This window comes from Rhinoderma darwinii, chromosome 4 (assembly GCF_050947455.1).
Source record: "Rhinoderma darwinii isolate aRhiDar2 chromosome 4, aRhiDar2.hap1, whole genome shotgun sequence".
In the NCBI taxonomy this organism is placed as follows: domain Eukaryota; kingdom Metazoa; phylum Chordata; class Amphibia; order Anura; family Rhinodermatidae; genus Rhinoderma; species Rhinoderma darwinii.
Genome location: NC_134690.1, coordinates 387371593 through 387386396, shown reverse-complemented (window position 1 = coordinate 387386396; position 14804 = coordinate 387371593). Strand labels below are relative to the sequence as shown.

Here is a 14804-nt window from a genome sequence, read left to right as displayed (position 1 = left end):
TATAGGGGAGCGCCACAGACCCCATCAGCAAGAATTGATAAAACATTTTTACAGGGATATATACTATTTTGGCAGTAGACTCAATTTGCACGGTAGAGGGGAGCGGTGCCAACCCCAGTAGCAGAAATGCCAGGGCACGGCAGGATCATGATTGGGCCACTGGGCTACAAATCAATGTATGCACATTGACCACATGGGGTTTTTTATGTGTTGCTCTGTGTGGGAGGGGGCACCAAAGTGGATCTTTGCCCCAGGTAAAAGTAAGCCTGGCTTTATCTCTGTTCTCTGGCCCTATTATATGTGAGAGGTCACATTTGCACAGGTAAAAATTATAATGGTGACGATATGCAATGTATGGCAACAAACTATGAAAGATCATTTAAGAAGATTTCCTAACTAAATTTAAAAAAAAAAATGTCCATTAGTGCAGAAGCAAAAGTTTGATAATTATGTCAAATTTATTCACACAGATAATTTCTAATTTTTCTATTCAGCTACAGCAGTCATTTCAAGTGAAAACAGGAAGTGCAGGGATATTGTGAATACGGCTGCACTTCCTGTTGTCACTTCCTGTTCCGGATAACTTAATTTAAAGCGACAACCAATATTGCTGCACTTCCTGTTGTTGCTTTTTCAAAAATGGCCGTGAAAAACGTAAACTCATCCCGCAAAGAACAAGCCCTCATATGGCTATATCAACCGAAAAATAGAAAGTTATGGCTTTTGGAAGGTGAGTAATAAAAAAGGAATATGAAAAAAAACAAAAAATGGCTGCAGAGAGAAGCGATTAAAGAGAAGAATTAGACAATTCCACACTTTTCTCTTTACTTAAAACAAGCTAAAGCCAATTTGACAATAAAATCCTTCTAATATTCACTGCAAGTGAAGCCGTACAGGCCGCCACTAAGAAATATATGCATTTTTACAAAAACGTGGATCAGAGAAGAAATATCCTGGCTACATCCACCGCTTATTCTTCATGCTCTGAAAATACTGAGTTGACTAACACAATATATTCACTGAAGCATAGCTGTACAATAGGATATACATGACCAGCTGGTCCCTGCTGCCACCTCATGGATGACCAAGAAATGCAAAACAAAGCACACACGGCTGAGTTATCTTACGAAAAACTAGATCTTGATCTTTTTGATTTTCCAATTTTTCCAATTACAATTACCTCTGTATTTCTGCAGTCATAACTTTTAAACTTTTTTGTTTGACGTAGCTGTATGAGGCTTTTGCAGCACGAGTTGCACTTTATTTAGGTGGAAATTTTTGTATATATACACAATAGCATTTAATTATATTAATTTTTATATTGGAAAAATGCAGAAAAAAAACCAATTCTGTTTCAGGTTTTTTTTTATGACATACGCCAATTATCAAAATTGATGCTATGTATTTATTGTACAGGTTATGTTCAGGACGAAGTATGTGTATATTTTTCTATGTTTTGGGATGTTTATTTGCCTTAAAAAAATGCACATTTGTGTGGTTTTTTTTTTACCTATTTTTATGGGGATTTTTTTCATTTCATAGTAGGATTCATTTTTTACCTATGATATAGTGGCATATATCTATGTCAGTACATTAGCCTAACAGTACACAGACAGTTCTTCCTTAACCCCTTCCCTCTTTAGCCACTTTTAACCTTCCTGACCGAGCCTCATTTTTCAAATCTGACATGTGTCACTTTATGTGGTAATAACTCCGGAATGCTTTCACCTATCCAAGCGATTCTGAGATTGTTTTCTCGTGACACATTGGACTTTAAGTTACTGGCAAAATTTGCTCGATATGTTCAGTATTTAATTGTGAAAAACACCAAAAATTAGCATTTTTCTCAATTTAAATGTATCTGCTTGTAAGACAGGCAGTTATACCACACAAAATTGTTACCAATTAACATCCCCCACATGTCTACTTTAGATTGGCATCGTTTTTTGAACATCCTTTTATTTTTCTATGACGTTACAAGGCTTAGAACTTTAGCAACAATTTCTCACATTTTCAAGAAAATTTCAAAAGGCCATTTTTACAGGGGCCAGTTCAGTTGTGAAGTGGCTTTGAGGGCCTTATATATTAGAAACCCCCAAAAAGTCACCCCATTTTAAAAACGTCACCCCTCAAAGTATTCAAAACAGCATTTAGAAAATGTCTTAACCCTTTACACATGTCACAGGAATTAAAGCAAAGTAGAGGTGAAATTTACAAATTTCATATTTTTCTGCCTGAAGAAGGAGCCTCTGCGCTCTGAAAGCCGCATATAGAACTTTTATGGTTAGCCAATAAAGGTATCATACCTATTATACTTTTGTCTTTTTTGACACAAAAATATTTAACATTTCATATTTTTTTGCAGAAATAAATTTTTTGTACAATTTTTTTTATAACACAGAAGGTTTTACCAGATAAATGCAACTCAATATTTGTTGCCCAGTTTCTGCAGTTTTAGGAAATATCCCACATGTGGCCGTAGCGTGCTACTGGACTGAAGCACCGGCCTTAGAAGCAAAGGAACACCCTTGTGGATTTTGGGGCCTTATTTTTGTTAGAATACATTTTAGGCTCCATGTCAGGTTTGAAGGGCTCTTGCGGTGCCAAAACAGTCAAAATCCCCCAAAAGTTACCCCATCTGGGAAACGACATACCTCAAGGAAATTATCTAGGGGTACAGTGAGCATTTTGACCGCACAGGTTTTTTACAGAAATTATTGGAAGTAGGCCGTGAAAATTAAAATCAACATTTCTTCAAAGAAAATGTAGGTTTAGCGATATTTTTTTTCTCATTTCCACAAGGACTAAAGGAGAAAAAGCACCGTAAAATTTGTAAAGCAATTTCTCCCGAGTAAACAATACCCCACATGTGGTAATAAACGGTTGTTTGGAGACACGGCAGGGCTGAGAAGGGAAAGAGCGCTATTTGGCTTTTGGAGCTCAAGTTTAGCAGGAATGGTTTGCGGAGGCCATGTCACATTTACAAAGCCCCTGAGGGGACAAAACAGTGGAAACCCCCCACAAGTGACCCCATTTTGGAAACTACACACATTGAGGAAATTATCTAGGGGTATAGTGAGCGTTTTGACCCAACAGGTTTTTTGCAGAAATTATTGGAAGTAGGCCCTGAAAATAAAAATCAACATTTTTTCAAAGAAAATGTAGGTTTAGCTTATTTTTACTCATTTCCACAAGGACTGAAGGAGAAAAAGCACCACAAAATTTGTAAAGCAATTTCTCCCGAGTAAAACAATACCCCACATGTGGTAATAAACGGCTGTTTGGAGACACGGCTTGGCTTAGAAGGGAAAGAGCGCTATTTGGCTTTTGGAGATCACATTGAGCAGGAATGGTTTGCGGTGGCCATGTCACATTTGCAAAGCCCGTGAGGGGAAAAAACAATGAAAACGCCCAAAAAGTGACACCATTTAGGAAACTACACCTCTTGAGCAATTCATCTAGGGGCGTAGTGAGCATTTTGACCCCACAGATGTTTCATAGAATTTATTAGAATTGGGCAGTGAAAATAAAAACAATCCTTTTTCTTCAATAAGACGTAGCTTTAGCGCAAATTTTTTCATTTTCGCAACAAATAAAGGAAAAAAAAGAACCCAACATTTGTAAAGCAATTTCTACCGAGTACGGCAATACCCCATATGTGGTCATAAACTGCTGTTTGAGCACACGGCAGGGCTCAGAAGGGAAGGACCGCCATTTGGAGTGCAGATGTTGCTGGATTGGTTTCTGGGCGCCTGTGGGCCCAAAACAGTGGAAACCCCCCAGAAGTGACCCAATTTTGGAAACTACACCCCTCAATGCATTTACCTAGGGGTGTAGTGAGCATGTTAACCCTGCAGGTGTTTTGTAGAAATTAGTGTGAACTCGATGTTGCAGAGTGAAAATGGGATTTTTTCCACAGATATGTGGACAATATGTGGTGCCCGGCTTGTGCCACCATAACAAGACAGCTCTCTAATTATTATGCTGGGTTTCCTGGTTTTACAAACACCCTACATGTGGCCCTAATCTCTTGCCTGGACAGTCGACCAGGCTCAGGAGTGAAAGCGTACCATGTAAAATTGAGGCCTAATTTGGCGATTTACAAAGTATTGGTTCACAACTGCAGAGGCTCAGATGTGAAATAATAAAAATAAACCCCTGGGAAGTGACCCCATTATGGAAACTGCACCCCTCAAGGCATTTATTAAGGGGTGTAGTGAGCATTTTCACCCCACAGGTCTTTTCCATAAATGAATGCGCTGTGGATGGTGCAAATTAAAAATTTATATTTTTCCCTAGATATGCCATTCAGTGGCAAATATGTCGTGCCCAGCTTATGCCACTGGAGACACACACCCCAAAACTTGCTAAAAGGCTTCTCCCGGGTATGACGATGCCATATATGTGGAAGGAAACTGCTGTTTGGGCACGCTGTAGGGTTCAGATGGGATGAAATGCCATTTGGCTTTTGGAGCGTGGATTTTGCTTGGTAGTAGTTTTGTTTGGAGTCTTACTGGTGTTTCCGTTTATAATGTAGGGCATATGTAAGCCGGGCGGAGTATATAAGGGGCATAGTCAGGTGGTATAATAATGGGGTAAAAAAAACCTATAAAATAATCCATAGATGTGTGTTACGCTGTGAAGCAATCCTTTCTGCACAGGCCGGTGTCACACTGATAAATGGTGTCATTTCTTATCCCCCTTTTGGTCCACACTCCGCGCCTTTGTAGTTTGGGGAATTTTGCTAGGAAGTGTTGTCCTGGTATAATACGGGCACCGTCGCTTCCAGCGGATATGTTTGGGCCCTCCCTTTCCTGGTTCCCTAATTTTAGGTCCTTGATAAATCGCCTCTTCAAACAGAAGAAATGTTCCCCTCGGGCACAACTGCATATTTTTTTATTTCCTGACTTATTGGAGCCATAACTAATTTTATTTTTCATAGACGTAGCGGTATGAGGGCTGGTTTGTTACGGGACGAGCTGTAGTTATTATTGGTACCATTTTGGGGTACATGCAACTTTTTGATCACCTTTTATCCTATTTTTTGGGATGCCAGGTAAACAAAAAAACGCAATTCTGGCACAGCTTTTTTCGTTTTTTTTTATACAGCGTTCACCATGCATTATAAACTATATGTTAACTTTATTCTGCGGGTCAGAACGATTCCGGCGATACCTAATTTATAGGACTTTTTTATGTTTTACAACTTTTTGCACAATAAAATTACTTTTGTAAAAAGAATGTATTTTTTCTGTCGCCAAGTTGTGAGAACCATAACTTTTTGTCGACGGAGGTGTATGAGGGCTTGTTTTTTGCGGGACGAGCTATAGTTTTTATAGGTACCATTTTTGGATACGTGCGACTTTTTGATCACTTTTTATTCTAACATTTGTAGGGCAAAGTGACTAAAAAACAGAAACTCTGGTAACGTTTTTCACGTTTTTTTTTACGCTGTTCACCGCGTGCAATAAATAATATAATATTTTGATACCTCAGGTCGTTACGGTCGCGGCGATACCAAATACATATGGTTTATTATTATTTTTCAATAATAAAGGACTTGATAAGAGTAAAAGGGGGATTGTGTTTTATTTGATTACTTGAAACTTTTATTGTTTTCAAACTTTTATTATTTGCACTTTTTTTTATACTTTTTATACTTTTTTTACACTTTTTCTCAAGTCCCACTAGGGGACTTGAAGGTCCAACGGTCAGATATTTTTTTTTTTTAATACATTGCACTACCTATGTAGTGCAATGTATTAGATCTGTCAGTCATTCACTGACAGCAAGCCGATTAGGCTTCACCTCCCGGCGGGGCCTAAATCGGCTTCCGTAATGGCAAAGCAGGAGACCATTGTGTCTCCTGTTGCCATAACAGCAGTCGCCAGTCCTGATTGCCTGTCAGGGCTGGCGATCTGCTAGTAACCGCTACGATGCAGCAATCGCTTTCGATTGCTGCATCGAAGGGGTTAATGGCAGGGATCGGAGCTAGCTCCGGTTCCTGCCGTTACAGGTGGATGTCAGCTGTACAGTACAGCTGACTTCCACCGCTGATGACGCCGGATCAGCTCCTGACCCGGTGCCATCTTGCCGGCAGCTACGGAAGCCGATCAGGCTCCGCCGCCGGGCGGATCTTGACCGGCTTCGGTGCTAGGCAGACCGGGAGGCCAGTATTAGGCCTCCGGTTGCCATTGCAGCCACCGGAACCCCGGCAATTTCATTACTGGGGTTCCGATGAGCTGCAAACACCTTAAGTGCAGCGATCGCGTTTGAGCGCTGCACTTAAGGGGTTAATGGCGGGGATCGAAGCTAATTTCGGTCCCCGCCGTTACAGCCGGATGTCAGCTGTAAGATACAGCTGAGATCCGGTGATGATGGCATCGGCTCAGCTTCTGAGCCGGTCCCAAACATTCGGCGTACATGTACGTCAAGATGCGGGAAGTCAATGCTTTCCATGACGTACATGTACGGCAAATGTCGGGAAGGGGTTAAAGAGGCTGTCACCACATTATAAGTGGCCTGTCGTGTACATGATGTGATCGGCGCTGTAATGTAGGTAACAGCAGTGTTTTTTTATTTAGAAAAACGATCATTTTTGACGGAGTTATGACCTATATTAGCTTTATGCTAATGACTTTCTTAATGGACAACTGGGCGGATTTAATTTTTTGACCAAGTGGGCGTTGTGGAGAGAAGTGTATGACGCTGACCAATCAGTGACCAATCAGCGTCATACACTTGTCTCCGTCCATTTACACAGCACATAGTAATCTTACTAGATCACTATGTGCAGCCACATACACACACACTAATATTACTCAAGTGTTCTGACAGTGAATATACATTACCTCCAGCCAGGACATGATGTCTATTCAGAATCCTGATACTTCGCTAACGTTTGTGTGAGATTTACAGCAAGGCAAACGTAATCTCGTTTTAAATGACAGTTTACAGCATAATCTCGCGAGATTACGCTTGCCTTGCTGTAAATCTCACACAAACGTTACCGAAGTGTCAGGATTCTGTCAGGATGTGTCAGAATTCTGAATAGACATCACGGTCCTGGCTGGTAGTGATGTCTATTCACTGTCAGGACACTTGAGTAACGTTAATGTGTGTGTCTGTGGCTGCACATAGTGATCTTGCTAGATCACTATGTGCTGTGTAAATGAATGGGGAGAAGTGTATGATGCTGATTGGTCAGCGTCATACACTTCTCTCCACAACTCCCACTTGGTCAAAAAGTAAAACATGCCCAGTTGTCCATTAACAAAGACATTAGCATATATCTAAAATAGGTCATAACTCGTTTTTCTAAATAAAAAAACACTGCTGTAATCTACATTACAGCACCCATCTCCTTAAGTACAAGATAGGGCACTTATAATGTGGTGACAGAACCTCCTTAACCACAGAAAATATGGTCAGACAGCCCTAGGGGCCTTCAATGGATCCGCGGCTGTCTGTCCATACTAGGTATGGTACTCGATGAAATTCCCGGTGTCGTGATCAAAGGTGGGTCCCCTCTCTTCCATTGAATGCCGTGATTACTGCTGATCCCCGCATTCATTGGGTTAACCAGCAAAGGTTAGAGTTTCCTCTGGTCTCTGCCGTTAGACCGGGGCTGCGGATGTGTATTAGAGTATGTTCACACGGCAGCGTCCGTAACGGCCGAAATTACGGGGCTGTTTTCTGGAGAAAACAGCCCCGTCATTTCAGCCGTAACGGCATGTGCAGGCACTTGAACGCCGTGTCCATTACGGACGTAACTGGAGCTGGTTTTCCATGGAGTCCATGGAAAACGGCTCCATTTACGTCTGAAGAAGTGACATGACACTTCTTTGGCACGGGCGTCTATTTACGCGCCGTCTTTTGACAGCGAAGCGTAAATATACGCTTCGTGTGAACAGACAAACGTCAGCCCATTGCTTTCAATGGGCAGATGTTTGTCAACGCTTTCAAGCCGTAATTTCGGATGTAATTTCTAGGCGTAAAACGCCCGAATTACATCCGTAATTTGGCCGTGTGAACATACCCTTACAGTCGTTGCTCCACTCCCGATCGTACAGGCCAGCTTACTGTGCCCACGTAATTAGCAGGACGAGTAGGTTTGCCCTGATGCCAGAAATTTCTGTCACTTAGTTAATAAATCAAAGTGGATGAGATTGTACAAAACGTAAAATTATAATACTACAACAGATAAAAAACAAATAATACACAGGCGTAACTTGAAGCTCCTAAGCCCCCAATGCAAAATCTATAACAGGCCCCTGCCACCTATTACGCGTCATTCATAGTACTGGTCTTGTCACATGGAGCTAAATTACCTTTTGGGCTTCCTCAAGCTCCAGGGCCTGGGTGCAACCGCAATCTCTGCAGTCCCTGCACCCCTGATCCAAATTTTTAACTTTTGCATTTTAAATCTACCTAGACAGATGCATTGTTTCTATTGCATTGAATTTTATATCCTGTTCTATCTTATATTTAGATCCTAATATATTACTATATATATATATGTCATTAAAAATATTTACACCCAAAAAAACCTGAAAGCACACCTGTTTTAATATAATTTACAGTGGGTTTTTAAAAAAAAACAACAAAAAACTAACATTTTTTTGCTTCCATGTGTCCCCCTTGGTGCTGCTGATCTGTGCTGCTGAAGGAGGGGCTCTGAGTAGAACCAGTCTCCTTCCCCCTCTGGCAGCTGACCATATAGTATTTTATAACTTTCCCTGCAGAAAGTGTCTCCTTAGCTATTCAGCCATTCTACTGCAGAGGCTCTGCTCCTTCCCTGACAAGCAGGGCAGAAAGCTATTTCTATTGACTGATCTGTATTGCACAGAGGATCACTATGTGGAGAACTGGCTGTGGGAAGAGTGACTGGGCAAGTGTCCACCAGCACTCAAATCCTTAGGTGGCGCTATACTAAGAAAGTAAATGTCATAATTCTTCACTGGTTAATTTTTTAAAAGAATGTAAATGGCAAACATCATTCATTTTAATTATCTATACAATGAATACGATATTTAATGGTGGGACAACCCCTTCAAGGAGACAAACTCTAAGGAATTCCTTAATGTAATCCCATTTCACCAAGAAAGGCTAAAACATTAATTACTGCGACACGAAATGCCAGCGATTCATCTCCTTGCCAGCGTTTTATTTGTGTAATTCACAACATTAATCAATGCTGCATATTTTGGGTTCAATTGTCAGCCTAGATCTACTTGGTCTACAGCCTATGGCTCTTGATGGAGTATTCATGTAACTGATCCGTACAGACACATTACTTTCCCAAGACAAAATAATCAGCAGATTTTTGGTTATTAATTTTAGAGAAGTTTGTCTGACATCGAAAATTAACAGTCCTGCTGCACAGACAATTGCACCCATCATAGTCACAAATTTTGTAATTCTCTAATCGGCACATAACACAGGCAGCCGTCTTTGTGCAGATAATTACAGGGATTGCCTGGTTTGGATCCATGTTGGAGACAATATCAATGCAGGGGGAGAACTTGGTGTCCAGCTGTTATCTCTAGGAGAACCTCTCGCAGAATGCTCAGTGGCACTACAGGTGAGCTGATGCCTTACATATCACTCATTGAAATCACCAGGCTGAAACGGATTTCAGTTAATGCTGCAGGTCCTCCAGAGCAGCACTCTTACCAACGGCTCTCCACTTTGGTAAATAAAGAAGGGTCTAATAACCAAACGATGTCCTAAATAGTCATATGAAAAGGATTTCCAGCACGAAGAACTGAAAACAGCATCTATCCAATGTATTTATTAAAGAGTTTACACTTGATAGTGGAAACTGCACAAGTGGAAAAGTCTAAAATTGCACCAACTTTGCAACATTTGTCTCCTCACTCCGAAAAAAAAGAAAAAACAGGTGAACAAAGCGGACGTGGTCAAGATGTTAAAGCACTTTTAGACCCATTTAAATGTAGAGGTAAAAAAAAAAGGCGTAAATCAGTGGCAAAAATATACAGCTGCTCATAGCAAGTCTAAAAATACCAAACTCCAAATACGCCAGATTTATTAAGAGGCGTGCTCCTTTTAATTAATTAGGAGCAATTGAAGTCTATAGTAAATCGACATGCTATAATAACCTTAAAGTGCAACCTTGAATTTCATTTTGTTTTTTTTATCTCAGTAAATTGAAAATTCTGTCCTGATTAAATTCCTAATATATTTGTATAGTTTTTAGAGCTCCAAATCCTTTGCACAGACATAGATTTAAAAGATAACATAATAGTAGCCCGTAGACACCGCTAGGGGGAGCTGAGGAGCTTACAGAATACTGTTTATACATTGGACTTCTAAACCTCATCTAGGTAGTCAGCAAGTTATCAATGCAGGGGGGAATTTGGAGCTCCGTATCAGAAGAACGGAGCTCTGATCGCTATAATGATATATTAAGAAATTATTCAGGACAGAATTTTGAATGTAAAAAGACATGAAGATAAAAGGTGGAGATTCACTTTAAATACTTCTTCCCGCTCAGCCTTGTATGAAATCATTGTCTTGGTGATAAAGGCCGTAAAGTGAGGCTCCGGTTTGTAGTCAGATTCTAGGGAATTGCATCATGAACCAGAATTCCTATAATTAGGCATAACCTAGTCGTGATTATGCTGCCGGCCTCCTGGGATGATGCTTCGTCCCATGTGACCAGCCTGTGATTGTCTGCAGCGCTCACATAAGACGAAACGTCATCCCGGGAGACTGCTGCGCATAGACCAGAGCAGGGACGCGTTGCTTAGGCAGTTCCGGGGGAGGTGAGTCTGGTAGTTTATTTTATTTTGAAGTGGAAATAGAGATTTTTTTTTCTACTTGAGATTTTTTTTGGGGGGATATGAGGCCATTCCAGAGTAAAAAAAAAAGTTAAAATTGGGATTTGTTGCAGATTTTCACTTCCCCAATGACCTCAATGGGAAAACTCTGGAACAAATACACAACTATTTCATAGCATAAAATGAAATACTGCGGATTTAAAAATCTGTGTGGGTGAGATTTGTTAAAGCCCCAAGTGCCTTATGGAGCTGCTGCAGCACTTCTTTGAAACACTGCTCTTTACTATACCAATTAAGGGTCTGAGTATCTTTGGTAAAGAGAAGTAGTACACAATGAATACTGTAGATGCAAATTTTATTACTACTGCAACTAGGTCTGTAACAATAGGGTCAGGTCTAGAGTGACGGACTTCAACACTCACCAAGGGTCCAGTATGAGACGTCTTTAAGAATGGAATAGCTGCTGTACATTGCGTGTATATACATGGTGTGAATCATCAACTCTGCCAGACACCACCACAGAACAAGGCGAAATACATCTGCCACCAGGCCAGACAGATGAAAATTCGGCCATCTTCTGTCCTGTGCAAACATCTGGCAATAAAAAAAAAACACACATTGTCAATATAGAACTTGTGGGGTGACATAAAACATGCGGTTTATGAGGCAAAACCCAAAAATGCTGAAGAAATGTGTAATGTCGTCCAATCTTCCTGGACTGGAGGTTCAGAGGTGCCAGAAGATGTCGACTCCATGCAACACAGATGTCAAGTTCTCAGAAACAATGGTTATGCCACTAAATATTAGTTCAGAAAAGTGAAATCTAAATCAATTTTTTAGTTTCTACATTACATTTTTGAGTTTTTAAAGAAAAATGCCAGCACTTCTATTTTTTTGAACAGCCTCATATTCCTTTTTCTTTACGTAAAGGATTAACACAAACTGGATAAACGTTATTATTGTTTTGATTTGGAATTAAATGTCTAGTATTTACAGTGCATTTAGGCAAAAGTTATTATAATGATTTTGTGCTTTATTAAACTCGAGGGAGAGAGAGAGAGAGAGAGAGAGAGAGAGGGGGAGAGATGGGGAGAGAGGGGGAGAGAGGGGAGAGAGAGAGAGAGAGAGAGAGAGAGAGAGGGGGAGAGAGAGAGAGGGGGGAGAGAGAGAGGGAGAGAGGGGGAGAGGAAGAGAGGGGGGAGAGAGAGAGAGAGAGAGAGAGAGAGAGAGGGGGAGAGAAAGAGAGAGAGAGGGAGAGAGGGGGGAGAGAGAGGGAGAGAGGGGGGAGAGGGAGAGAGGGGGGAGAGAGAGAGAGGGAGAGAGGGGGAGAGAGAGAGAGGGGGAGAGAGAGAGGCAGAGAGGGGGGAGAGAGGGGGGAGAGAGAGAGAGAGAGGGAGAGAGAGAGGGGGAGAGAGGGGGAGAGAGAGAGAGGGGAGAGAGAGAGAGAGAGAGAGAGAGAGAGGGGGAGAGAGAGAGAGAGAGAGGGGGAGAGAGAGAGGGGGGAGAGAGAGAGAGGGGGAGAGAGAGAGAGAGGGAGAGAGGGGGAGAGGGAGAGAGGGGGGAGAGAGAGAGAGAGGGGGGGGGAGAGAGAGAGAGGGAGAGAGGGGGGAGAGAGAGAGAGGGGGAGAGAGGGGGAGAGAGGTGGATGGATGGATGGATGGATGGATAGATAGACAGACAGACAGACAGACACAGACAGACAGACAGACAGACAGATAGATAGATAGATCTATAAAATGGAATTTCCTTTTGCCCCTGAAAACACTGACCTGTCCTTAGTTCTGCATATTCAGATAAATGTCATGTTTATTATTAGAGGCCATGAGCCACCTGGTAAATTTATTGTGCGCTCACTTTTAAGTGACTTTACGCAATTTGGGAAAACATCAATCCAATACTCGGAAACGACAATATTACCATATGTAACAATCATATATTAGCTGGAGCCGGGCACACAGGGAGCTCACAGGAGCCGCGCTGAGCAGATGTGAGGAACTAAAGCGATAACCTTCATTCACAAAGCAGATGACATCTCTTTTCTTTTCATGTAAACACTTGTTCTGGGATGAAAATATATAATGTGATTAATATGCAAAACTACCTTCCTGCTAATGCATATGAATAGATCCAGAGATGCGCCTTGTGCGACTGGAATATGGCCGGTCAGAACTGTCGCCCAGTCATTGTCATGTACCAGATCTGCTTTCACAGCGCAGTTCCAGCTTTGGAGCCACTTTAAAGGGAATATCCAGATTGGAGAGCTACTTTACGTGAGGAGGGCCCCCAAAGTGCAGCTGTTATCACAGGGGGGATGATCCTATCGAAATGAACACACACACTGATTGCCGCTGTTTGTAGTAGGGGGCCCCCAGATGTAGCTATGTAGGTCTGGCGGGGCATGTGTCTAGGGTGCTGCGGAATGGGGGCGCCAACAAACCACATTGCCAAGACCAGGGCATTCAGATACAGAGCTAGGGCAGAAATCTTTTCCTTGGGTGAAGGACAGAAATCTTTGCCTTGGGTTAAGGACAGTCTAGCTATGACCCTGCCCCCAGGGGTCGCACTAAATATTTTTTTAGCAGAGTAAAAAATACTCCTCTTAGCATTTTTAGGCTATGTTCACACTGAGTATTTTGGGGGAGGAATATCTGCCTCAAAATTCCGTTTGGAAGTTTGAGGCAGATATTCCTCTCCCTGCACGCCGATTTTCGCGCCGTTTTTCGCCCGCGGCCATTGAGCGTCGCGGGCATAAAACAGCGCGAAATACGCTTTCTCTGCCTCCCATTGAAGTCAATGGGAGGTCAGAGGCGGAAGCGCCCGAAGATAGGGCATGTCGCTTCTTTTTCCCGCGAGGCAGTTTTACTGCTCGCGGGAAAAAGACGCCGACGCCTCCCATTGAAATCAATGGGAGGCGTTCTCGGGCCGTTTTTTGCGACGCGGTTTCCGCGTCAAAAAACTCAGCAAAATACTCCCCTTAAGAAGTATTTTTAGCCAAAGGAGAGGAAAATAACATTTTTGATTGGCTGAAGAAGAGTGGTACAGCTTACCAGGCCTCGCCTTTAGTGGAAGGCTCCAATTTGCCGTAAAATTGCGACATTATCCCTATGGGAAAAGAAGTTGAAAGCGGACTTGTATAAAAATCATGGTTGAATTTTTTTGAGGGTGGCAACTTATTTTTTTTCCACTAAACCTAGTAGTCACCTGTGAGCCAAGATTTTACAGCAAATTGCGGGCGACTCTGTGGCTTTGTCTTTTTTCTTTGCGGAACTGAGGGAAAGGACTTTGGCGTTTTTGCCCTGGTTTTGTGGAAAATTGCAAAAAATAAACACCAGAAAACCAGCGGTGTGCCTCTCCCTGCTGGTATTGCATTCAGTCTTATGCGTGGAAATATACATAAGACTGACTTTACAGGTGTGAATGACGTCTATAGAGGAGTTACTCGGACCTCAGGGGCCACTTCTGATATTTCCATGTGCCCTCTTCAAATATCATGTATTATTGAACTTTATAAGTATTTTTTCAAATATACACCTATTCTTGTTTGTATACCCAAGTTTCATATTTGTTACTGATAACAAAATCAAAAATTATGAACAACCTAAAATTTTCATGGACAAAAAAAAACTATCCGCACAGACACAGAATTAAAGAGGACCGGTCTCCCCTCCTGACGCGTATTTTAGTAAATACTTGTATTTCCCATAGAATAACAATTCTGGAACATATTTATTTATAACTCGACATTCTGCCATTCCTCTGTTATTCCTCCTAGTAATTTATGAATAAATTGACAACTGGGTGTTACCATTTCCCTTGTCAAACGAGCATATCTCTACAAAGTCTTACTCTGTCACACTGATTGGACATTATCAGTCTGTGTAGGGACACACCCCTATCTAACTGGTAACACCCAGTTGCTAATTTATTCATACATTTCTAGGAGGAACAGCACATTGGAGAGTTCTAAAAAAAAAGATGCTCCACAATTGTTATATTATGGAG

The 14804-nt window shown here is 41.7% G+C and overlaps 1 protein-coding gene across 3 annotated transcripts in view; it reads right to left on the bottom strand.

The window, feature by feature from the left end:
* HHAT (hedgehog acyltransferase) overlaps nt 1-14804 on the bottom strand; it is a 261528-nt gene that overhangs the window by 183715 nt on the left and 63009 nt on the right. For all 3 annotated transcript variants that reach the window (XM_075864591.1, XM_075864590.1, XM_075864592.1), the window contains exon 7: nt 11225-11396. In XM_075864591.1, coding sequence (XP_075720706.1) covers nt 11225-11396 — 172 coding nt within the window. The remainder of the gene's footprint in view (nt 1-11224; nt 11397-14804) is intronic.